This window comes from Micromys minutus, assembly GCF_963924665.1.
Source record: "Micromys minutus genome assembly, chromosome: 29".
NCBI classification, from domain to species: domain Eukaryota; kingdom Metazoa; phylum Chordata; class Mammalia; order Rodentia; family Muridae; genus Micromys; species Micromys minutus.
The window spans coordinates 5,939,126-5,964,988 of record NC_137964.1 but is presented as its reverse complement, the minus strand read 5'-3'; the positions used below and the strand labels follow the sequence as shown (position 1 = coordinate 5,964,988).

General features: G+C 49.1%; 1 protein-coding gene and 1 pseudogene across 2 annotated transcripts; one reads left to right on the top strand and one right to left on the bottom strand.

The window, feature by feature from the left end:
• The first annotated feature begins 904 nt into the window (after positions 1-904).
• LOC308438929 (large ribosomal subunit protein uL22-like) lies at positions 905-1,502 on the top strand (annotated as a pseudogene). Its single transcript has one exon. The product of its transcript is annotated as a large ribosomal subunit protein uL22-like (transcript).
• An 18,081-nt stretch (positions 1,503-19,583) lies between these two features.
• Positions 19,584-20,889, bottom strand: GSX1 (GS homeobox 1; the record flags this gene model as incomplete). The annotated part of the gene is made up of 2 exons (XM_080940752.1): positions 19,584-19,960; positions 20,481-20,889. 2 exons carry the CDS (start codon positions 20,887-20,889, stop codon positions 19,584-19,586), a joined length of 786 nt encoding a protein of 261 aa, XP_080796878.1.
• Between the last annotated feature and the right edge of the window lie 4,974 nt (positions 20,890-25,863).

Genomic DNA, 25,863 nt, shown 5'->3' with positions numbered 1-25,863 from the left:
GTTCATGCCTCTGTGTGTGTGTGTGTGTGTGTGTGTATGTGTGTGTGTGATAGCTCACTTGTAATTCTAGCTTCATAAGGCAGAGACAGGGGCTTTCCAAAGAAAGCTGCTAGTGAGAGCAGCCGCCAGCAAGTGCTGGGTTGATTGAGAGACCCTGCCTCAAAGAATAAGGTGGAAGAATGACTGAGAAAGATTCCTGTATCAGTGTTGGGCCTCCACATGCACGTGCACACACATGCTCAAAGGCCTGCAAACACATGCACACAAACACATATGCAAAACCCACACACCATGCACACATGCTTGTGAAAAGGAAAAGAAAAGGAATGGTTCTTCCTCGATTCTTAGCCCTTTCATAAAAGTTCCCATTTTCCATCTCCCTCTCAGACCTCATAGCTCTTGGCCATTCGTGTGTTTGGTTGATATGAAAGCAGTTAGCTTATGTGATGGTCTGAATATGCTCAGCCCAGGGAGCTGTGACCTTGTTAGAGTAGGTGTGTCTCTGTGGGTATGGGTTTAATACTCTTGTCCTAGCTGCCTGGAAGCTGATTTTGTCCTAGCAGCCTTCAGATGAAGATGTAGGACTCTTAGCTCCTCCTGCACCATGCCTGCCTGGATGCTGCCATGCTTCTGCCTTAGAACCTCTGAACCTGTAAGCAGCCCCAATTAAATGTTGTCCTTATAAGAGTTGCCTTGGTCATGGTGTCTGTTCACAGCAGTAAAACCCTAAGTAAAACAGCTTGCCTCAAGGGCTGGAGAGATGACTCAGTGGTTAAGAGCATTGACTGCTCTTCCAGAGGTCCTGAGTTCAAGTCCCAGCAACCACATGGTGGCTCACAACCATCTGTAATAACATTTGATGCCCCCTCCTCTTCCTGTAAGCGGCCAGAGGTGACCTGTAAAGATGGTTCGCTACTCCCTTGACCCAGAAACCTCCACAAAATCATGCAAATTCAGAGGTTCAAACCTTCGTGTTCATTTTAAGAGCACCCGGGAAACTGCCCAGGCAATCAAGGGTATGCATATCCGTAAAGCCACCAAGTATCTAAAGGATGTCAGTTTAAAGAAGCAATGTGTGCCATTCCTATCTAAAGGATGTCACTTTAAAGAAGCAATGTGTGCCATTCCGGTGTTATAATGGTGGCGTTGGTAGGTGTGCCCAGGCCAAACAGTGGGGCTGGACACAGAGACAGTGGCCAAAAAAGAGTGCTGAGTTTTTGCTGCACATGCTTAAGAATGCAGAGAGTGATGCTGAACTTAAGGGTTTAGATGTAGATTCTCTGGTCATTGAACACATCCAGGTGAACAAGGCACCTAAGATGCGCCGGGGAACCTACAGAGCTCATGGCAGGATTAACCCATACATGAGCTCCCCCTGCCACACTGAGATGATCCTCACGGAGAAGGAACAGATCGTTCCAAAGCCAGAAGAGGAGGTTGCACGGAGGAAAAAGATATCCCAGAAGAAACTGAAGAAGCAAAAGCTCATGGCACGGGAATAAATTCAGCATAAAATAAATGGAGTTAAAGTTACAAAAAAAAAAAGATTTGATGCCCTCTTCTGGTGTGTCTGAAGACTGCTACAGTGCACTTAAATATAATAAATAAATAAATCTTAAAAAGAAAGAAAGAAAGAAAAACAAACCAGCTTGCCTCCTGTTCACCGTGGTATCCTGGGAGCCACTGGTCTGTTGTCTCGGAGGAACTTAGCTGTGCAGGCAGATGACCATAGATAACTTAAGTTGAGGACCAGGGAATGGCAAGCACTAGGTTCAATTCCCAGCCAGGCTTGGCTCCAGCATCTGTCTGACTCTCACCCCCCACGTCCCTCTTAGCATCTGCTGTGCTCTCTGAGGAGAGGTCCTCTGCCCATCCCCACAGGTTTATGTGTATGGGGTTTTCCCTCATGCTTGGGTGTGCACTGTGTGCGTACAGTACCTGTGAGGGTCAGAAGAGGGCGTCAGATCTCCTTGTGACTGGCCTTAGAGACGGTGGTGAGCTGGCTTGTAAGTGCTGGAAATTGAACCTGAGCCAACTCTCTCTCTCTCTCTCTCTCTGTATGTATGTATGTATTAATTTATTTTTATTTTTATGTGCATTGATGTTTTACCTGAATGTGTATCTGTGTGCCAGATTTTCTGGATCTGGGGTTATAGACAAGTGTGAGCTGCCATATAGGCACTTGGAATTGGACCCTGGTCTTCTGAAAGAGTACCCACGTTCTTAACTGCTGAGCCATTTCTCCAGCCCCCTCTCTTTTTTGACTCACTCTTTTTTTTTTTAATTCACTTTATATTCAATCAAAGCCTTCCTTCCTCCCTTCCTCCCAGCCCTACCCTCATATTCCCTTCCCCACCCCACCCTCCTTTTCTCTTCAAAGAAGGGAAACACACCCATGGGTACCAACCCACCCTGGTACATCAAGTCTCAGCAAGACTAAGCACATTCGGCAGACCAGTTGGGGGAGGGGATCCAAAGGTAGGCAACAGAGTTGTCAGGGGACCCAAATGAAGACCAAGGTGCACATCTGTTCCAGCCCCTGACCGTTCTTTGGCTAGTGGTTCAGTCTCTTTGAGCCCCCATGGGCCCAGGTTAGTTGACTGTGTAGCACTTCTTGTGGTGTCCTTGACCCCTCTGTCTCCTTTAATCCTTCCCCCCCACTCTTAGTACCTCAGTTCCTTCTGATCTTTTGCTGATTTCTTCCACCTTCTGTCATGATTCTGGGAAGTCTTTCACATCTTGCCTGTTATAAGCTTGTGACCCAGGTTAGACTTTCCCGCGCACCCTGATGGGCACAGGTTAGACTCCACCCACCCTTTACCCTGATGGACAGACCACTTGTGCTTGAGCAATGTTCATTGAGTGAGCAAATGCATAGCTGGGAGAAGGCCAGAGTCCCCAGAGCTCTCCAGGACGGTACCAGGAGCCTAATGGCTGTCAGTGATTCCTTGCCTGTGCTTGGTTGGGGCATGCCAGGGAAATTTGGAACATGATGTAACCACGGCCTCAAGGTGGCCTTGGGGGCTGTCTTCTGATGCCATGGTAGGATCAGAAGGATCCCTATGTCTGGCAGAGGAAGCTTTGCCTGCAGGTGTCTACTGAGGAGAGATGCCACGTGTACTGACTGCTGTGCCAGCCAATGGCAGCCGCTGCCGCCATAGGCTGGGGGTGTGTCTCAGTTCTGAGGATTCCATGACCACACTAGAGGAGCTGATACTTCTGAGTTTTCCAAGGCCTTTCTTCTCGGTGTGTAGACAGCTAATGTTTTTGCTGTGTCCTCCGCATATACCCTTCCGGGCTCGTCCTAATCCCTGCTTCTCATAAGAACTTGGCTTAACCTGAACAAGCTCAACTTAGACAAAAATCCTAACAAGGGGAGGGGAACTGGGCAAAGACCCGATCCTGGCTGAGGAGCTATTGGCAGCTGATAGCTGCTCTAAGAGCGAGTCCGCTTTCTTTAAGGACATGACTCCAATTGTGACTATGCTCCAGGGTTTGATCCCCAAGAGGAGGAAGAGAAAGAAGAAAAGGAAGACAAAGAAGAGGAGGAGGAAGAAAAATAGGTAAGTGGGTAGGGGAGTAGGGGTGAATCCTAGAGTTGAGGGAGGGGTAAATATTACCAAAATACACTGTATAAAATTCTCGAATATTATTTTTAAATATTATATCAAACAAACAAACAAAAAAAAAAACTTGGGTTAGCTCAGGACACCCTAGCATCTACTTTTGCTTGGTTGCGCATTTTGAAGGTTCCATTCCAAGACAGTTATGTCCTGAGCATGAAATTCAACACGAGAGCAAACTTCAGCACATGCGCTTGTGAAAGTCAAGCCAACGGCAAGGTTCGATAAAAATGCTGTCTCGTGGTTTTTTGTTTTTTTTTTCCTCTTTCTTTTCTTTTTCTTTTTCTTATTTTTTTTTTTCTTTCTTTCCAGGATGAAGCTTGAAAACAGGGTCTCTCCTGGAACTCCCTATGTAGATCAGGTTGGCCTCAAACTCCCAGAGACCTATCTACCTGTTTCTGCCTCTCAAAGCTGTGTACACTATAACCAGTACTATTTTTTTAAATAAAAATGTGAATAACCAAACCTTTTCTTCCAAACGTAGCACTGTAGGGCTGGGAGTCTTTCGGTATGACCCTCCCCATCCTGGCTCCCATATATTTTAGTGGCTATGAGCCATGTCCTTGGTAGTCACTTCCTATGGCTGATACCTCAGTGATAACAGGCGGAGGGTCCCCCCACAGCTCACGAACCCTTTTTACTGGTTTTGACCGGGCCACATGGGGATACATTAAATGGCACAAAGCCGACACCATTTTGGTCAAAGAAATCTTCAGGGATGGGTTCAAAGACAAAAGGCTCTTCAGGACAGCCTGCAGAAGGGATGGAGAGATGGCTGTGTGGTTAAGAGCACCGTCTGCTCTTTTCAAGGACCTAGGTTGAAGTCTAAGCACCCACATGGTTCCTTAAAACTGTCTGTAACTCCAGCGCCAGGAAATTAAACGCCCTCTACAGGCCCCTACAGGCACTGCAATCACGGTGCACAGACACACATGCAGGCAAAACACCCGTACACATAAAAATAAAAACAATTTAAATTATTACCTTTTTAAAAAGTAAGACAGCCTGCAGAATGGGAGAAAAGATTTGCATTGATCTCCAGAATACACAAAGAACTAAAGAAATTAAATATGAAGACATCAAAACCACAATAAATTAGTTGATAAACAAGCAAAGCGTTCTAAAGTACAAAGGTCCAATACACATAGGAGAACAGGTTTAACCTCATTTGCCATCAGAAATCCAGTCAACACAAAAGCAGATAGCAAAATATGTTGAGACATAAAAACCAGCCTGCCCACTGTAGAAATCAGCATAGAGTTTCATCACACACACACACACACACACACACACACACACACATACACACACACACACACACACACACACGTATGCACACACATGGACATGCACACATGCACATGCGCACAAGATTTACTGGAGCTGGAGAGATATAGCTCAGTGGTTGAAGCATTGGTTGTTCTAGCTAGAGAGAGCCCAGGTTCAATCCCTGACACTATGTGACAGATCAAAACCATCTGTCGCCCCAGTTCCAAGGGACCTGGGACACTCTTCTGACCTGCATGGGTACCAGCCACTTAGTTACTGCAGGGATAGACATACAGGCAAAACATTAATTCACATTAATTTTTTAAAGAATAAAAGCCCTCTTAAAAGATAGATTTTCCTACGACCCAGCCATTCCATCCCTGGGTATTACATGGTGCCTAACGTGCCACAGATACATGTACATACATGAGTGTTCACTGTAGAACTCTTCCTGATACCTAAGTTGTGGTGTCAGCCTAGACATCCAGCAACAGGGGAATGGATAAAGAAAACATAGCTCACATACACAGTGGAATTTTTTTCAGCCACAATTAAGCAATTAAATTGCATTGCTTTTAAGAAACTGGATACCACTGAGAAAAATCATAGTAAGCAAACTGAGGCAGTGCAGAAAGATAAGTATCATATATTTTCTGTCATTTGTGGGTCCTTGCACTTACATAGACGCATGAAAGCATTTACATATGTGTGACCAGGAAGCAGAAGTGATGAGGGGACCGTGGGACTAACAGTAGCAGTGGTCTACAGGACCTCATGCACACAGCACAGACAGGCACTACTCTGGGAATGCCTTTCTGTGTAGCACAATTCTGTATACAATGAATATACACAACAGAAATTAACACAGCAAAGCATGGAGGGTGTTAGCTCAGTGGGTAGAGTACTTACTTAGTTTGCACAAAGCTCTGGGTTTGATTCCCAGCCCTGCATAAAAACAGGCCTGGTGGCTCACACTTGAGATTCTAACACTCAGGAATGTAGAGGCAGGAGAATCAGAAGTTCAAGACCAGCCTAGGATACAGGAGACCCTGTCTCAAACCAAACCAAACCAAATCAAACCATCCAACAAGCAAACAAGCAAAACCCCCAAAGGGCTCTTAGAAAAGGAGGGTTTTGCCTAGCAATGCCTCGGTACACTTCTTCAATCCCAGCAGGGGCAGGTGGTTCAAGGCCAGCCTGGTCTACACAGCGGCAGCCAGGGCTATCTAAAGAGAAACACTGTTTCAAAAAGAAAACAAGACGCCTGGTTGGGAATTTTAGACAGCATCAGATAAACTCCTCAAGAGAGTATACCCCTGTGATGCTAGCACTCAGTGGGAGAAGACAAGGGATCAGAAGTTCAGGGTTACTCTCCACTGAATATTGAGTTCAAATCCAGCCTGGGAAACAGGAGACTATCTCAAACAAGAAAACAAAACAACAAACAAGGCAAAAAAAGGAAAACACAAACAAAAAAGCAGCATCAGGCTGGGGGGGGAGGTGTCTTTATAAAATGGGGTATGGAGGACGTGATACTGGGGAATCCCTCAGGAGAACAGGTGTGAGGAAGCTGCAGAGGCGTTCTCCAGGCACGACGTGCCATGCACTTTGACACTAAAGTGCCCTGGTTCCTATTAAAGTGCTTCCTGACCAGTGGCTGATGTTTGGGGGGGGGTGCTCCACTGGTAGAAAGGTAGGATACGGTGACTAGGCCAATCCTTTGAGGATTCTATACCTGTCCCTTTGTGTTGTCTTCTGTCTCTGCTTATTCAGTCCCTGTGGACTAAAATCCTGAGCCAAAGAAGTCTTTCCTCTCTTAAGTGTTTTTTGGTTTTTGTTGTTCTTGATCTTTTGTTGTTGTTGTTAGGGGAAGGATGAAGAGAGTGGGGGGGGCAAAGGGCCCATAGAGGTGCAGTGAGGCCTGGGGGCAAGGGAGATGCCTCTGGGGGGCCCATGTTGGGAATCCCTTCCCTCTGAGGGACCAGCCACACAACGGTATAGTACAGAATAGAGTTTATTCAGGACATGGGAGAGTTAAGAGGGTGGTGGAGGCAGAGAGATAGAGAGAGAGGAATAGAGGAGTAGAGGCCGGCCATGAGCAAGTGGAGAGAGAGGGGGAAAGGGAAGGGGATGAGGAGGAGTAGGAGTGGGAGAGCAAGAGAGCCAGGAGGTAAGAGAGAGGCCAAGAGAGAGAGGAGGGGTCAAGCAGCCCCTTCTATAGTGTCAGGTCACTGGGGCGGAGCATACCTGGCTACTGGCAGGTAATTGAGGGGTGGGGTTTACAGAATCCCAACAGTTGTTGTTTGGGTTTTGTTTGTTTGTTTGTTTTTGAGACTGTGTAGCCCAGGCTGTCCTAGAACTCACGAGATCAGCCTGCCTCTGCCTCCCGAGTGCACCAGCACTGCCTGGCTCCTGAAGCTGTTTTTATTTGTAATTGTGGTCACCAAGATCCAAAAATACATAGAGGGAAAAGAGGGGATACAGTAAGAAAGATAGGACCAGAGTTCAGTCAGTCTTCCTCTGGTTACCAAGGACATGAGCTGAGGATGCATGTCATCCTTACAAGTGCCCCCAAGAAGCACAAGTCTTGGAGCTGGGGAAGGTTCAGCTTCCTGTCTGCAGCACCACTGTGTCTGTGACAGGAGGCAGCATCTTGCTGGTCACCAGGGTTAGAGAATCAGCTCTGCCTGGGAAGTCCAGGAAGACCTTCCCAGAGGGGCCAAGGCCAGGCTGGGAGCATTTCAGGGCTGGGCATTTCAGATAGACAGAGAACATTTGCAGAAGCTGGGCAGGGCCAGCAAGGTCACAGAACTGCTTCCCCTGGCCATTTCATTGGGGCCCTCTGTTTGTGTTTCCTTCAGGCCCCCTGTACATTCTAAACCTAATTGGGCATGCCTGCTGGTCCCTCCTTAAAGGCCCACACAACCCTGTCAGCCATCCAAAGACAGTGGCTGGGAACATGGTATTAAGCGGTATTACTGAGTTCACAAATTCAACTTTCAGAGATCTAACCAAACAAGGGATTTGTAACAGTTTCAAACAGGGCAAGCCGACTACATTTCCCATGACAATCAGCTTGTTTACCACCCCAAGGTACACTTGAACCGCTGTTGACACGCTCATTTGCATACCAATACCCAGAATGCTTTTCTAGTCCTACAGCGCTAGGATTCTGCCAGTGAGCTAAAAGGTTTATTTACACGCACAATACCTGACAGCTTCATTCTCTGAAGCATCTTTCATAGCTCCTAAATGCCTTAAGTTGATGAAAGAATTTCAAACCGCTGTTTAAGTTAGCACCCTTCTTTCTGGGCTAGAGTTAAGATAAATTATGCATGACCAAATTAACATTTTAATTAAAAGATACTCGAGGGAAAGAGGGTTTCTGTTTAGCAAATGTCATATTAAGCTTGATACTCTGGGCCAGGGTTATGAAGCTAAACCATGTGGGCACAGATAGCTTAGTGCATGCAGAGTTCTAGGACATTGGCCGGTCACCAGAGGGCCTTCAATTAAGCAATGCTATTATTATAACTGGAATTGTCTTGCATTGTGACCTGTATGATGGATTTACACACACACATACACACCCACACACACACATCTTGGTTTTCCAAGACAGAGTTTCTCTTAATAGCACCAGGCTGTCCTCAGACCCAGCCTCTGCCTCCTGAGTGCTGGGATTAAAAGTGGTATTAGTATTAAGGGACACTGGGCTCAGTGGTGGAGCGCTTGCTTAGCACACACGAGACCTTGGGTTTGATCACCAGCATTGTAAAGATACCAGGCACTGGATAAAATGGCACAGAAGACAGAAACACATAGAGCTACCTACATCGCCAGTGTTGTGAGTGTAACAGCGCACCGTGCGAACTGAGAGCCAGGGAGGTGCACACACCCATAATCCCAGCACAAAGGAGGAGGCAGGAGGACTGACGGTGGACCTGAGTTCTGTAGAGTTTAAAGTCATCCAGAGCTGTGTAGGGAGAGACCTGGTCTCAAAACCTATCAACACAAAGCAGGTGGGAACCAATGTTGTTGCCCTGGCTGTGGGTTTGTTTGTTTTTTTTTTTTTTTTTTTTTTTTTTTTCTGTTTGTTACAAGAGAAGATGATTTTCTTGATATTTTGTTCCCACATTCAGATTTGCAAAGATTAAGTAGGAAATTGTGAATTGGGAGGCAGAGGCAGGCAGATCTCCAAGTTCAAGGCCAGCCAGGGCAACGTAGTGAAACACTATCTTCAAATGTAAGATAAAATATTTGTATAACTATAACATTTTACAATAAAAAGGAAGAAAGAAAAGAGGTTATGACTCCAGTGCTCGACTCAACTTTAAAATGGTTTGCTGTTTTCTTATATTCTAAAAGTTTTGTTTTCCTTTGTTTTGAGACAGGGTCTCGGTGTGGAGTCTAGGCAAGTGGAATGCAGTCTTCTCACAAGGGTTGCATGCGCAATGCATCAAACCTAGCATGTGTTTGACTTACTGATTGAGTTAGAACTTTTGAGACCAGATCTTACTATGTAGCCCAGGCTAGCCTCAAACTCTTGACTCCCTTCCAGCCTGACTACCCAAGGGCTGGGAATGCAGGGACCACTATCACTGGCTAATATTTAATTTAATTTAATTAATTTATTTATTTTTTGTAGCCACTAGCCTTAGTTTTTGGGTCATCAAAGGGAAGGGCATGTTGTCAGGGCCTTCAGAGTTTAGGAAGCTGAATGGGCACCCAGCCTGTGTGTGGCTCACAGAGTTACTCTTCATTTTTATGTTTAATTGTTTTTATTGTGTAGTGCCAAAAATGGAGGCCAGGTCTTGGACACAATGCACCACTGAGAACACCCAAGCCCCAGAATCAGCATTTGACCTGGAATGAGGCGGACTGCCCCTCGGCCTCTGTGCCCTCCCCCATCTGTGGAATTAAGACTTGGACTGAGAGATGCTGCCAAGATGGCTGCTCTTTCTGAGGTCCTGGGTTCAGTTCCCAGCATCCACATGACAACCTGCAGCCACTTGTAACGGCAGTTCTGGGGGATCTGTTGCCATTTTCAGCCTTCTCCAGGTACCAAGCATGTGCATAGTACACAGACATACAGGCATGCACACAGGAAAAACACCCTTACACATAAAGTAATAAAAATAATTTCAAAGACATGGATCTGGACTATGCCAAAGAATGTTTTGGTCTCAGGAATTCTGACATTCTGAAAAGGGTCCAAGGCTCTAAACCCTTTCAACACTGAAATTTGTGTTTGCCTTAGGAGTGAAACTGTTCCTGTAATGTTAGCACGGGGGGGGGGGGGGGGGCGGAGACAGGAGCGTCAAGAGCTTGAGGCAACCCTGGGATACATAGCAAAACCTCAAATAAAACCAAGTAGAAACCCCCCCCACAATAATTAAAAGTATTTATGATTTAATTGTGAGGAGGAACACACATGTCGTGGTGACTGAAAGTCAGAGGACAACTGAAGGAATCCAGGTTGTCACAACCTGGATGACCACTCAAGAGGCACAGCCTGAGCACAGACAGATACATGGCTTCTCAGGACACCAATCACTGCTGCTCTCCAAGAGCAGAGGGTGTGCCAAGGAGGGGTTAGTCCTGCTGTAGTTTATGTCCTTTGGATGAGGACTCCTGAACTGTCAGTTAGCATCCTAAGCTCCACCCCAGTTACCTAGCAACAGCCAGGTATGCCTGACTCTATAGAAGGGGCTGCTTGCCCCCTCCTCACTCTCTCTTTCCCTCTTCCCCTTTTCCCCCTTTGTCCCTTCTCTTCCATTCCCTTTCCCGTCTTTCTCTCCACATTCTCATGGCCAACCTCTACTCCTCTTCTCTCTCTTTCTGCCTCTACTACCCTCTTAACTCCCTTCCCCATGTCCTGAATAAACTCTATTCTGCACCATACCATCATGTGGCTGGTCCCTCAGGAGGAAGTGATACCCTAACATGGGCCCACCAGAGGTACCCCTTTCCTCCTTACCTCATCACAGCTCCATAGAACATAGTCCCCCTCTCTTTATCTTCTTATAAACACAACAGTCACCCCTCCCTAGATGTCTGAAGGAGCCCTGGACAGAGAATTCTATGTGGATGGATCTGGCCTCCGTGTCTGGCACCAAATCTATGAATTATCCACTGGTCAGGGCACGACTCAGTTCCAGAAGACTGATGCTTTCTATAGCCTACACACCAGCCTGTGCAGGTTTAAATGAGTTGATCACGGGGCAGGTTGTTACTCCCAGTTTTTCCTTGCAGGCCATGGAAGCCAGTTGTAGCTAGTTAAGGAGAAAAGGAAATGAGCTAGGTGGTGCTGGCATTTAATCCCAGCACTCAGGAGGCAGAGACAGGCAGATCTCTGAGTTTGAGGCCAACCCCATCTACAGAACAAGATCCTGGACAGCCAGGGCTATACAGAGAAACCCTGTCCCGAAAAACCAACAATTAAAAGACAAAGAAGGAAGGAAAGAAAATCGTGTGATTGTCAATGGAAAAGCTGGGAAAATGGCTTAGACCCTGCCTGTACAGGGACCTGTGTGGCTGTTGTGTCACACGTGTGTCAGTAGGTGGCAGAGAGAAGGATGGTTGTGTCTTCGTTCAGTGTTCTGAGCTGTGAACATCTGAATCATTGGTAGCCTAACACTCCCTGAAAAAGTGAACCCAAGATGACCACCAGTCTGACACCGGGAAGGCCTGGAAGAGCTCCCAGAGGGAGGAGCAAGGGGGACACTAGGAGAAGCCCCTGGGACCATGAGCTGAGACAGACAACCTTATCACAAGGAGCCACTTGGGTGGGACTGGCAAGGATCAAGCTAGAGATGACCGGTGCCATGGGGCCTGGACAGGGAGCTAGCCTGAGATGACGACCACTGGACAGGACTATGGTGTAGGGGGCAGGCCACGCCCAAGATGACCCCTGCCTGGTGCCAAAATGCCAAGACAGAGCATTCCTGAGACCACCCCGAGATAATCTCAGACACTCAGAGACCCTAGGCGCCACTAAGACAAGTAAGTGGTGGAGAAATAGAGAGAGAACAGAAGGATGTGGGTACAATGAAGAGAGGCAGAGCTGGAGACTGGAGGGTAGTGAGCAACGGCCTGATGTGAGTAGCTGGTGGTGCCACCTGGGACCATGGTGGGGTCCTGACCTGTGCTGCCACAGGGACCATGTCTGGGTCCAGGTGGACATGCCTGATCTAAGCTGCCTCCTGGGGACATATTGATGTGTAGAATTGGCCCACCCCTCCTCACCTGAGCTGTCGCTGGAGGCATGAAAGTAGGGGGCAGGGGCAAACTCTCCCTTAGCCAGCTGAGCAGAAAGTAGACCCTGCAGATTTCAGGAGTTTTGGGTGAGCTGGCTGGGGATATAAGTGTGGGAGATCTGGTCCTACCACTGGTCTCCCATTTGGTAGCAGAGACACGGTAGAGATGCTCCTGTGTCAGGGAGGAGACATGGTCCTGGGGTTATAAAGGCAGGAGAGCTGGCCCTACCCCTCGCTTGATGCAGCATTCAGAAGAGCTGGCCCTGGTTGTAGGGGTTGTGAGTGAGTCAATCCCAAGGGCCCGAGAGTGGGAGAGCCTGTGAGATGACCAGCTCAGATGCCTCTCAGGCCCAGATCCAGGGTTTAGAATTGGTCCACCCCAACATTTACCCCATACATGAGGGGACTGGTTCTACAAATCCAAACTACAGAATCTTCATGACAGACTATCTGAGAGGCGTCACATGACAGACTATCTGAGAGGCGTCACAGTGAGGTTTCAGTAGTGAGAGAGTAGCAGACGCTGGAGACCTCGCACCAGACCATGGAGTCATTGCAATGGACATTTGCAAGCAGAAAAATGTGGTCAAAACGGTATACTTTGGGATACACTGTGACTCACTACACCTCCCACAAAAAGATTTTCTTTTTCTTGTTGGGGAGGAGGTTTGGAGGGAGGGTTGAAGGGGGGAAGGAAGATGAGTGGGATTTCACATGATGTGAACCTCACAAAGAACCAATAAAACATTTTTTTTTTTTTAAATGGCTTAGAAAGCAAGCAGGAGAATGGGGTCATGGCAAAGTCTCTGCCGTGGGCAACCAGCTAAAGGCCATCTCTGAAGTGTCCATCTATACAATGACTTTACCATTGGCCATTGCCCAACAAATGGAGACTCCACGAGGAAGAACTGCTACTCAGCAAACAACCCCGGCTTCTCCTCTCCCGCCTTAGACTGCCAGGGGAAAGGTCCTGTTCTCAGACCTGTAGCATCAGGTGAGGTGGACAGCTAATAGCTAAGCCTCCGTTTGATTGGTAGTGGGAAGTTGGCCCCAGTATACAGGGATGTTCCAGGGGGAGGGGGACTGTCCCACAGGACCCAAGTGTCTATTTCAATAGATGCTCTTTTCCAGAAGAGAGTTTTGTTTCACTTTGTTTCTCTGGCTGGCCTGGAACTCAAGAAATTGGCCTACCTCTCCCTCCTGAGTGCTTGAATAAAGGGCTCCACCATCTCCTAGCAAGATTTAATTTGCATTTGACAGAACACAACCTAGGTATACGGATCAGAGAGAAGTGGATGCTGAGCAGAAAAACAAAAACCTAATGCTTGTCAGATAGCCTGAGTTCAGAGAGAATCCTTATAACTCACCCAGGGCCACCTTAACAGGCCCTGACACTTTAAACTAGGGTCCTTTATTGTCTCATAGTTTTTGAAACTAAGATCCAAGGCCAGAGGAAGCAGTGTGGGTTCCTTCTAAAGCTCTCTCCTTGGCTTGCTGGTTTTCCATCTGGTTTGGGTTTTGATTTTCACTGAGATAGGGTTTTACAATGTAGCCCAGGCTGGCCTGGAAATTCGGATCCTCTAAACCCTCTGTCTTCCCAGAGCTGGTTTAGCAGGGGTGCCCAGCTCCCCATGTGTCTTTTATGAGTATGTCCCCTGCCTTCATCCTCTCTTCTTTTAAGAGTTCCTGATGTTCTCTGAATGTGACCGAATCTTACCTTTCAGCCTATTTAAAGACCCAATCTCCTACTGTAGGTACAGGCTGCAGCATCAGAGGTAAGTCTGCTACACAGTAATTACGGGAGGAAGTGCTCCAGTCAGCACACACAGAACTGTTCTAAAAGGTCACGTCATCCTAACTCAAAAGAAAGAGCTATCTGCTTCCCCCATACCTCCCTATGAGCAGACAGCCATCACAGGTGACCACTGGACTGACCCCATTGGCCTTAGTAAACAGCCAAGCCAAACACAACCCACAGAAGAAGCTGCTCCCTAAAGATTCTCTAAACTCAGGCCCAGTCTGACCCTGGGGAAGATCATCCAGGACTCCTGGAGGCCATATCTTCCTTACCTACCATAGCCAGAGTGCATGCCAAAGCACTTGGTCCCTCATTAGCCTTTTACACACCCACACAGTAAGGACAACACCAACCAGTCTCAATGGGCTGCAAAATAAGGAAGTGAACTTGAGAGGAGGGGCCCTGAGAAGAGTTGGAGGGGGAGCAGGCGGCTGATATGATCAAAATTCCAAGGGAAGAATAAAAACAAAAACGTAAGTGCCTCCCAATTTGGCATGACTCAAGGGGCATGTCTTCCCTTGAGCTGAGAATGCCCACCCACAACAGAGGCCCAGCAACCTGCTGTCAGATGGAAAGTTCCCAGCCTTGTCTCTCCCTGGCTAAGAAGCCAGGGGTGGAGCCACAAGATGTGACAAGGTGAATACCAAATATCGTGGCTAACCTAGTCTCCTAGAGTCACCAGCTTTACCCCTGTTTTGTTTTTAAGGCAGGGCTTTATGTAGCCCAGGCTGGCCACTTACTATGTAGCTAAGAGTTACTATGTAGCTAAGAGTGACATTGAATTTCTGATCTTCCTGCCTCTATCTCTCCAGGGCTGGGACCCACCTGGTCTAGGCTGTGATTGGGATGTGTTTGAGAGAGGGGACCAGCACTTCATATAAGTTAGGAAGCAAAGCTATTGGCTGAGCTATGTCCTAAGCTTCATGGATTTTTCTTGTATTTTAAAAACCTTCATTTTGGGGGAGGAGCTGTGCAGAGGGGTGGGGTGGGGAGAGGGGGGACCAAGAGCATGTGTAAAGTGAATAACAGAGAAAAAAAAAAAAAACCACACACACAAAGCTACATTTTCACATGATCTTACCTTAAAGGGAAAATAACAATTAAAGATTTTTTTTTTCAATTAAAAAAGTAAAATAAAACCCGTTATCTTGTGCCTGGCATTGTGGTACAGACCCTCATTTCCAGCACTAGGGAGGCAAAAACCTTGAATTTGATTTTAAGGTCAGCCTGGTTTACAGAGCCAGTTCCAGGACAACCAGAAATACAAAGAGAAATCTTGTCTTAAAAAACAAAAACAAGCTCCCACCACTATCCCCCCCCAAGAACCCAAACCCTTCATTTTGCCTTAACCTTTCTAACACACACACACACACACACACACACACACACACACACACACACACACAGAGAGACCTACTAGTACAGTAGCTACTCCTTTGGCTGTTGTTTTATATTCTTTGGCATGTACATTCTTTGTGCATGTACATTTTTGATGGCTCCGGTTTGAACCCACGGCCTTACATATGACCAACATGCATTCTGTCACCTAGCAACACCCCAAGCCCTCTTTGGTTCCTGTTTTCAGAGGTTTTTGTCTTTGAATCAGAGTTTAATTAAAAAAAGGAATTTATTTTTAAATTCAAACTGTTAAGCACTGATAAAAATTGACATGTGCTCTAGAAAATATAATGGAGGAGGGGAAGTGGGGAGAGGAGAAGGATTTGTAGGAAGCACAACTCAGGTTCAAAAAGTGCTCTCCGAAAGGTTCCCTCGTGAGATAGCATGGACGTTACTTACTTCATGAAGCCCACTCATCTATACGCCCTGAGCCATCCACATACACAGGAAGCCCAGGGAAGGCTCTGCTGGCTTCTCAGCCACGCAGCCAGCAAGCCCTCCCGGATCCCAACCTCCACCCCTGAGCTGCTCCAGGAGAGCAGAGACCTGTGTTGTGCCCTTCCTTCTCACCAGCGAAGCTCAGGTCCAGTACCTGAACCGTCTGAGACCCAGGGAACAGAGAGCTAGAAAGAGGGGCGGAAGTGGGGGGGGGGAGAATGCTCAGAATTGAGCCTGCAACCCTGGCCATTTAGCATCTCAGCAGGGACAACAAGTCAGATCCATATTAGTGGTTTTTCAGCCTGAAGCATTTCTGCCCTCCAAGAGACTTTTGGCGACAGTTCTTAACTGTCACAAGTGATATATCTATAGCCATGTCCCTATCCCGATCCTGACCCAAGTATAGGTATATATCCCTGTCTGTCTGTCTGTCTACCTACCTACCTATCTATAGATCTAGATATACAGATGATATATAGATATATAAATGTATATAATATATACATGAGAGAGAGAGAGAGAGAGAGAGAGAGAGAGAGAGAGAGAGAATAAACTACTGGCAATTAAGGGTGGAGACCATGGATACACATTAGCATCTTTAACAGGGCAGCATCTTAAGAGACTCATCAGAACTAAGACATCAGCAGAGGGAGGAGCTGGTCCACTTGAAGATGGGGAGAGGACTCATGTTTGAAGTGATTTTCTACTTCCTAGAAGAGGAGCTAGTCCTTTCCTCTGATCTGAACCTTTACCTGCTGAGATTCTTCTAGCTCTTCATTCGGGTCAAAGCTGTGTATGACCGGTCATCTCAGTGTTCCCTAAGTAACCCAGTTACTGCTACACTCCACCACAGATGTGGGCACTATTAGTAACAATCTCAATGCAACAACAGCGATGTCAATTAATTGTCATTGACATTTGGTGGGCATCGTGCTTAGTGTCTGTCTGTCCTGTGTGAATTCTGTCCTTCAACATCGCACGGAAACCGGACACAACTACCGAGCTTAAGTGAATGATAACAATCGTTTGTAAAGTCAGAACTGTGGCTTCTAACCATCCAAACTTTTGGCCACCAAACCCTACTGGGAAAAAGATTTTGTCGCCCGAAATAAACTTGGCAATCTGTATGTAGATTCCCCCAACTCAACACTAATTTATAGGAGATTTCATCCTGATCGTTTAGTTTTGATCTAATTTTAAATTTTGTCTTATAAACTCCAAATTCCAGCTGGGGCCTTTAAAACTCGTGGTTTGAGTTTTGTGTCTCTCCCAGATGGAGTTTGAAACTATGCTTTGGAGGACAGCTTTGACCGCGACTTCAGCCTGGAGATTATGTCCCCACAAAACCCAGGCTATTTCTGCACCGAGGCAGGAGGCTGGAAGGTGAGGCTGGTGTGATCAGAATCCCGTAGCTACTTGAGAACATCCGTCATTGTGGTCCAGGAGACAGGGCGCTGCTGCCGGACTGGCTCACCTCCTCTCTTTCCTGCGCTGCTACGCTTCACCTCGGTCAGGGGAAAGACCGAAAAGCAGGAGCAGGCAGAGCTCTTTCCCCCACTATGCACCAAGGTCGTCCACCAGAAAGCCGAAAGCCAAGAATGGCAGGAAAAATTAAGTCCTGGGAAAGAAAACCCCGGAGAAGAAACTTGGCTCCCGGGAGAACTGAACCGCTGTGGACTGACGCACCGCAAATCATCACCAGTTTCTGCAGGCCACTGGGAAGGAGCAAGATCCAGGGAGGGTGGCCAAGGGAGTAGGGTGTGAAAGATGAAGGGGTTCAGATTCTTCCTTTCTCTCTTAGCCTTGCCTCCCACCCCCAACTTGGCTCCCAGCACGGCTCGAAACTGTGTTTCTTGTGGAGAGGCCTCTCACAGAGTCTGTCCTTTTGCCCAGAAGCCACCCATTCAGGTACCCCGTAAAGACCTGGCTTATAAAGAGCCCACCGAAGCCTTCTGCACTCTGAGAGTCACTGCTGCAGTCCGTCCCTGAATCCTAGCCAAAGACGCGCTTGTGGGTTTCATGAGTCTGAAGGACTCAACCAATTCGTGGTTGTCGCCACGTCAGACTGGAAGGCGCTGCAGCGTCCCCGCAACAAAACGCCAGTCGCTATTCTACGGTCCTGAAAGCCTTGGCTGCCTTTAGTTTGGCACCGTGCCCTCTCCAGGGACTAGTCCGAGTGAAACTGAGGTTCGGAAGGATGGGAATGGGAGCGGGTTGTCCGGGGCAGGGGGTGGAATGGGGTGGGATGGTGGCGGTGAGCAGGGGTAAGCAAATGGCTCCCCTCACTCTTCTGCACAAAAACCAGGGGAGGGGAGAACTAGAGAGAGACCCTCGCTTTGAGCCTGGTACCAACGAGAGGACAATGTAAGGGAACATCATTAACGTTGAGCAATCTCTTTGCCTAGATACAGCGGGGTGAGGGGGCTCATTCGTGGTTCCTCTGGGTGTGTTAGAGAAAGGGTGGTGGGCTTCTGGAACAAAGAGAAGAGTTCTAGGAACCCAAAAAGAAATACAGACGGAGAGCACCTGGATCCGCTGTTTGCCCAGTTTGGGATCCCCAACCTGCAGTAATAACCTAGCGTTTGTGTGCTCACCGTCTCGGCAGAACTCCTCACATCTCATCTAACACAGATGCATAAAAAGCCCCCACAGACCCTCAAGGAAGGCCGGGGCCACCTGGAATCCTGCAGGGATCTTTTGCCTGAAAGCAAAGTCAGGGCGCCCTTTCTAAAGGCTAGAGTAACCCAAACCCTGAGAAGGTTGGATTTCTCTTTTTCATCCTTGGAAACCAACCAGAGAGGCATCGCACCTTTTATTGGAGACCGGAGAGAGCAGCCTGCCCGCCGCCTTACGCGGGAATACTGGGAAGGACCTGGAGCTGGAGCAGAAGCGGGGAGCTCCAAGAGAGCTTGGGTACGCCCAAGCAGAGAGTGCCAATCCATGCCCGTGACAGCCTGGCCTACAGCCTAAGCCTGGGGACCCGGGAGGCAGGGGAATTTCTAAGAAAAAAAAGTTTATTTAAAATTTTGTACATAAATAAATAAATAAATATCTTCTGGCATTACAGAGACCATACAATGACACAGTCAGTCAGTTCCCAGAGGGGGTCTGGGCCTGGACGATGGGAAGAAGTTGTTTACAGCGGCTTCATTTGATGGGGCTGTAGAGCGCATTGGGAACAGAGTCATTTCTCCCAGTACAATACCATTTGAGACAGTCCTCTCTGCTAGGGGGGACTTAGAACAGCAGGACCGGATCCCTTTTTAAGGGACGGACGGACAGAAGGAAGAAGCTTCCTGAGAAGGAGAAGGGAAAGTTAAGTTCATAAACGTGTTGCATAAACGACCACGGTGGGGAGAAAGTCGAGGACAAGAAAAAAAGAATGTTAAAAGAAAAGCAAACAGCCACTAGCGGAATGAAAAGCCCAGCTTGACCGAGGAGGAGAGGGTAGTGAGAACTAGGAAGCCTGAACCAGCCCAGAGTTGGCGGGGCGAGGAGGCGCCGGCGGCCAGCAAGGCGCTGTGCTCGGGCCTGCTCGCCTGGGAGGAGAGGCTGTGTTCTGGAAGGAGGACCAAACGTTCAGCACTGGGAGTCCTCCTAAACACCCTGAAGCCCAAGGGACAGGGGCACTGTCTTCAAGTCTCTGCTTAGGTCTCAGCTCTGCCTAGAGCTGGCGCACCACAGCAAAGCTCTACCAAATCCATCCATTGGCAGCAGGTGCCTGGGAACCAGTCTTTGAAGTGCGGGAAGGGCCGGGGTGGGGTGGAGGGGGGACCAATGGTCCTCTAAAAGGCGCGCCTACGGAGTGACTGTGAGATCTCTGTCATCCTTCCCGGAGGAAGATGGAGACATGGGTAATTCGTCGTCATCCTCTGAGCATTTGGCTGAGGAGAGCGAAGAGCACTTGCAGCCTTGCTGTGCGCCCCCGCCGGCCCCCGCCCCAGCTCCGCCGCGGTGGTTACTTCCCTTGCCTTCTTTCTTGTGCTTCACCCGGCGGTTCTGAAACCAGATCTTCACCTGCTTCTCGGACAGATTCAGATAGGTCGCGATCTCGATGCGCCGCAGGCGGGAGAGGTACATGTTGGAGGCGAACTCGCGCTCCAGCTCTAGGAGCTGCGTGCTGGTGAACGCCGTCCGCATCCTCTTGCTGCTGGGCAGCTGGTTCGAGCTGCTGTCTGGAGGGTGTTGAGGGAGGAGAGAGAGAGAGAGAGAGAGAGAGAGAGAGAGAGAGAGAGAGAGAGAGAGAGAATGAATCGTCAAATCGTCAAATCTCTGAATCGTGGGCCTAAATTCCCGCTGAACTGAGGCTAGCTTCAACCTTGGACTCACACACACACACACACACACACACACACACACACACACACACACACACATTTTCACTCCCCGCACTCCACAGGCAGTTGCTTCCTTGCCAAGTTATAGATTCTCCAGTTCTCCTCGGAATCGGTTGTCACTAACATCCCTTTATGAAACTCCCCCAAACTGACCAACTCAACCCCTTTCCCTTCGCCCCAGACCCAGAATCTTCTGTCTACTCCCCGGTTCCTACGTCCAGTCCCAGTCTACCACTGTGAGCGCCCTTCGAGTGTCCTCACCGCCTCCATAGCGCGCCATTTCCCCATCCCTAGCTCGCTCACCGCCCCCCCCATATCACCACCCCCCCAGGCAAGTTCGCGCGGGGACCTCGCTCACCCACGGAGATGCAGTGAAACTGTCTGGGATCCGGCAGCGGATAGGAGGTCTGGTAGAGTGCGGCGGCTGCTGCGGCCGCGGCCGAGCCGTGGGCGACTCCAGGAGACACGGAGTGCTGGCGGCCCAGGGATGCGTGGCAGTACTGCGACCCGAAGGGAGGGAAGGACGCCTTGAGTAGCGGCAGCGCCGGCGGCCCGGGGGGCCCGTGCAGCTGCGAAGCGGTGACACAGAGGGGACACACGCACAGCAAGCCGGCCTTGCGCGCGTGGCAGGCGCCCGGCGAGAGGCCGTGGAGCGCGTGCGGCGGGGGGACCGCGTAGGGGAAGAGCGGTGGCGGGCTGCCTTCCGGAGCCTTCTTGTCGCTGGCTTCCCGCAGCACAAGGGAGTCCACCAGGAAGGAGCGCGGCATGGCTCCGGCGCGCGGTCCACCTGCCGCCAGCCCGCTCCTGGCGCCCGAGGGAACTGCGGATCCTGGAGTGGCTTCCCCCGGCCGCGGCCACCCGCAGCTTCCGGGGCCCCGGAGGCTCCACGCGCGGCTCAAACCCAAGCCTGGGCTGGAATCACCTTGGCTGCTGCAGCGGGCGCCGCCCGGAGCGCGCGAGGTGCTGGCCAGCGCTAGTGGTGCTGAAAGACGCCGGCGGCGCCGCTTAAATAGGACTATTGCCATGTGATGGGCTACGCCAGGAGCGGCCGGGGCCTCTCAATAGGGTTTTTGTGCCCTTTCTCTTGGCATTCACTCTGCACGCTTCCTCATTATTTCACTTGTTAACTAAATGAACTGCATAATGTACTCTATTCTTGTCAACCCCACCCACGCCGTAACAGGCGTACTCGCCCCCTCCTCTTCCCTTTTCGGGTTTATTTTCTCATTCTCCCGCGATTTAATATTCTTTTCTTTCTCTTTATTTCTTACTCTCCTTTGGCTTTGCGCTGGCGATCGGCCCATTTATCTTATTGATTTCGCACCCGTGCTGCCTCGCTTGCACAGACCCCGTGGGCGCACACCCATCTCCTCTGCCCACTTAGTCGTGGTCCCATTCTTCCTTGACCGGCCCCCCACCCCCACCCCCTGTCCCACCAAGTATACTGCTTTCTCTTAGTTCTCCAAGCTCAACTCTGCATCCTGTGAGCATCCTAACAGGCGGCCACCATTCCCACCTGTGGAGTCCCTTCTCCCGCACTATTGGAGACAGAAAAACGGGGGTTTCTGAATAGGAGATGCGCCTCGGAGGACGAGAGAAAGGCTCGCTAGAGACAAGCCTCATCTCTGTCCCCGTTTTCTTTGAAAATTTCAAAGGGTCTCAATTTTGGTGTTGCCTATGACTCCTCGTCTTTGTTTGGTGGACCCTGGCCAACTAGTCCTTTCCTTCAACAACAGCATATGTAAAGAAACAAGTACGCGGGTGGGTAGTTTTTTGTTTTATAAACATGGACAGAGCAAGGGGAGTGAAAACCGAGCTCCTGAGTATGAGGCTCTCCCACACCACCAAACGTGGCGAGTGTGGATGGTCTAGACTCTCAGACATCGCAGCGCGCACTGTCCACTCGCGCTCACTCCACTAGACACGCCGGTGCACTTGAAAGCGTTGCCTTCCCACGGCTGGAGAAAAAGGAAGAGCGCTTTTCTGTCTGTCTTTCCCAGTGTTTGCTTCCTCCTCCCGTCGCGGCATTTTTTTTTCCCCTTTCTGGTCACACAATGGTTAAACAATTTCAAATGCCCCGCTTTGAGTACAGAGCTTCGGTTTTTAAAAAATCACCCCCAGATTCAGAGCTGTCTCTGTCCCTGTGCGTTTAACATACAATGGGAAATTAGCATAAAATATTTCCAATTTACTAATTTCGATTTTACAAATCGCCACAGTCCTGAGACCAGGAAGGGGGAGCTTTCCGGAGGGGGGGGGGGAGATGAGTCAGTACCCAAACCCGAGGCGTCTGCACGGCTTTGCACTGTTCCTGATATCCGTGCTGTAGGAGCAGCCACAGACAACTGGTTAAAAAAATCAAAGATGATTTGTTATGGGAGGGTGTGTGTGAGAGCAACAGCCTCCACAATGGGAGAGTCGCAATAAGGGGAACTAACCTTCGTGAAGGGCGTGCCATCTCGCCATCTAACAAGAGCGAGGGCTCAGTGGTCCCCTGGTGCTTGGCATGCGGTGCCCCCAAGCTATGGTCTCGGCCCCAAAGCTCCCGCAAACCAGCCGGTACGCATCAATGCAGCCTAATTCCCGTTCTAATTGCTCTCTGGGAAATTTGGGCTGGGCTGGGTGGCGGGAGAGCAGCTACAGAAGAGGGGATCCCTGCTGAGCTGAGGCGGGTTAGGGCGGAACGGGTGTGGACGCTGCCCGAGGGTAGAAGGGGAGGCCGCTGCGCCCCGGAGCTGGCAAGTCAGCTGAGGTGCCAATGCAGGGGCCCTTCTGGGAGCTCCAGCGCCCCGAGCGAGGAAAGGGTTAAGAGCCCTTGAATACAAGCAAGGCCAAAGCTACTGGGAAAGACTATGGGGGGGGGGGGGGAGGAATAACCAGTTTCCCCCTCTCCCTCCAGCCCTAGACCTTATTGAATGTCATTGAAGAAAGTTTTGAATGCCAGATAAAGAGAGGCGAATTAAAGTGTGTGACAGCGGAGGATAAGCAAACACAAAGAGAACTCTGTCACACTTTGGGACAAAATCCGTGGGCTTTTTACCAAGTCTCTTCGCTATGATTGAATTAAGTAATAGGAAAACATTTTCTTTCAGTTTAGAACCATTAGACAAAACCTTCAAAGCGAATAACACTTTTTAATGTGCGGCCCCACAGTGGACCGGGGTTTGTGCCCAAATGTTGAAACGGTTGGTTGTGTATAACTCAGAGCGGAGGAACCCCGGCGCAGGGACTGCCCTGTCCCGGGGTGTTCTCACTCGGCCTGGAGAGAAGGTACGTGCGACCTGCCGTCTCCAAACTCCGCGATGGGTAATGGACTCCCTGCTCGGTGCTCCCAAGCTACCGCTGCGGCCCGGCAGTCACTGGATAGAAAGTTCTGCTCTGGGCGTGGAGCAGCCGGGCGCACGGTGGCCCTGTCGCCCTGCCCTCTGCCTCTGCGTCCCCCGGTCTCACTAGTGGTCTCCCCCTCAGCGGGGCTGCTTTTCTGCTCAAAGCTCCAGGCAGAGCTCCCTTCAGCTGAACTGTTCTCCGAGGAACAAACGCCCCCTAGGGAGGGGCAGGGTGGGAGCAGGCAGCGAGATTAGCCTGACAGCCCTGCGACATCCCCCCCCCCCCCCCCCGGGCCTCCGACAGCCCCTGGGCCTCAGCGCCCGCTTCCCCGCCCCCAACCGGTTTTCAAGTGTCCGTCAGGTACAGATCAAACTGGGACTGTTCCTGCGATTCCAGCCTTTTCTCCCGCCCTCGCCCCGTGCACGCGGCCTCTCTTGTGAGAGACATATTTGCAGGAAGAAAAAAAAAAAAAAAAAAAAAACGAATGTAGACTTTTCCCATTTTCACCCCTCAAAGATCATTTGCCTTCTTCTCCTTGCCTTCTCTGCCCAACTACTGGCCTTGGAAGCAGCTTCTGTGTTGTCGTGCCTTTTCTTTTGCTCATTCGCGTTTCTGGCTCCCCACTAGCCTGAAATCCGTGCTCTGCAGGAATGAGGGTCTGCTGTATCTGTTGCAAAAAGTCCTTAGCTCTCAGTAGGTTTATTTGTTGGGTGAATAAATCATAAAGAGAAAGAACTCACCCGGGAAACAGGACTTTTTCTGGTGTGCCCGCCTAGCCTAATTCTACCTGGACTCTTAGGAGCCTCACTGGACTGGCAGAGGTAGTGAGTGAGACATAGGAGGTCAAGGGTCTCCTGGTCCTCCCTCATCCCCAGGATCTGGGCCTTCACAAGACCTCAAGGTCTTTGTTAACGGACCGTCAGACAAATGAACTAAAGAACATCCCAGCCATCCGCAGCATCTGAGGCAGGTTCTCAGAGACAAAATGGCTTTCATTCAAGCCAGTTCTTATGTAGAAAGACTTCGTGTCTGGGATCTTTCCTGTTTGTATAGGAGAAGAGAGAAGAGGGTGAGCTGGAAAGGAAAGAGATATATACAACCCACACCTAGGAAATAACAGCACAATTTATCCCCCCCCCTTTTTTTTTGGCTGAGGTACCAGAGAATTCCTGTTGTAAAGAATCTGTCTCCTGAGCAGCAGGTGTATAGACAGCTGTCCCAGTGAGCAGAGACAGAGGATAGAGGTGTTAGGGAATGGTGACTGCAACCAGGAGGGGAAGATGCCCAAAGAGGGTGTGGACCGTGATGATCACACATGGGTGTGCACAGGAAGTGGGGGCCCAATCATGGAGAATCGTGCAGACACCCTTGGGTTTCTGCACATGTTCCAAGATTTATTTATTTAGCTTTTTGATGGTTTTTTTTTTGTTGTTGTTGGTGGTGGTGGTGGTGGTGGTGATGGTGGTAGTTGTTTGTTTGTTGGAGACAAACATTCTTTATATAGTCCCTCCTGTATTGGAACTGGCTCTGTAGACCATTCTGGCTGAAACTCATAAAGATCCCCCTGCCTCTGATGGGATCAAAGGCATGCACCATTTTGTAAAGCTTCCAAGACAATATTCCTTCCTTTTATCTTCTTTCTTTCCTTCCTTCCTTCCTTTCTACCTCCCTTCCTTCCTACTTTCTTTTTCTTTCATTCTCTTTTCTCTCTTTCTTTCTTGGTTTTAAAGACAGAATTTTTCTGTGTAGCCTTGATTGACCTGGAACTAGTTCTATAGACCAGACTGGCCTTGGATTTACAGGGATCTGCTCTCCTGCCGAATCTCAAGCATTGGGACTGAATGCACCACTACTCCTGGCTCTGTTTTTGTTTGTTTGTTTTAAATGCATGTGCATGTGTGGTTTCCTGTACATATGCCTGTAGTGAGAATTTTGGTTTCTTTTTTTTTTTTTAAGATTTAAAAAAAAATTATCATATGAGTACACTGTAGCTGTCTTTAGATACATCAGAGGAGGGCGTCAGATCTTGTTACAGATGGTTGTGAGCCACCATGTAGTTGCTGGGATTTGAACTCAGGGCCTCTGGAAGAGCAGTCAGTGCTCTTAACTGCTGAGCCATCTCTCCAGCCCAAGAATTTTGGTTTCTTAAAAAAAAAAAAAAATAGTTGTTTCATGTGATTATGTTTTTGTTTTAATTCCAGGTGGCGTCTGGGGCTGCTTCGGTTTGTCCACAGCCTCTGTCACTGTCTTGTGCTCTATCTAGGAGGAGGGTAATTTTTGCCAGTTGCAGAGAGTTTACATTAGGGATGCTGGAGAGAGAATCCATGTGGAGCTGTTCCTGGTTGCTGCTGTTGTGGTTCATCAAATGATCCTGAGCAAGGAGATGAGAAGAAGAAATTGGATATCCTGACTAC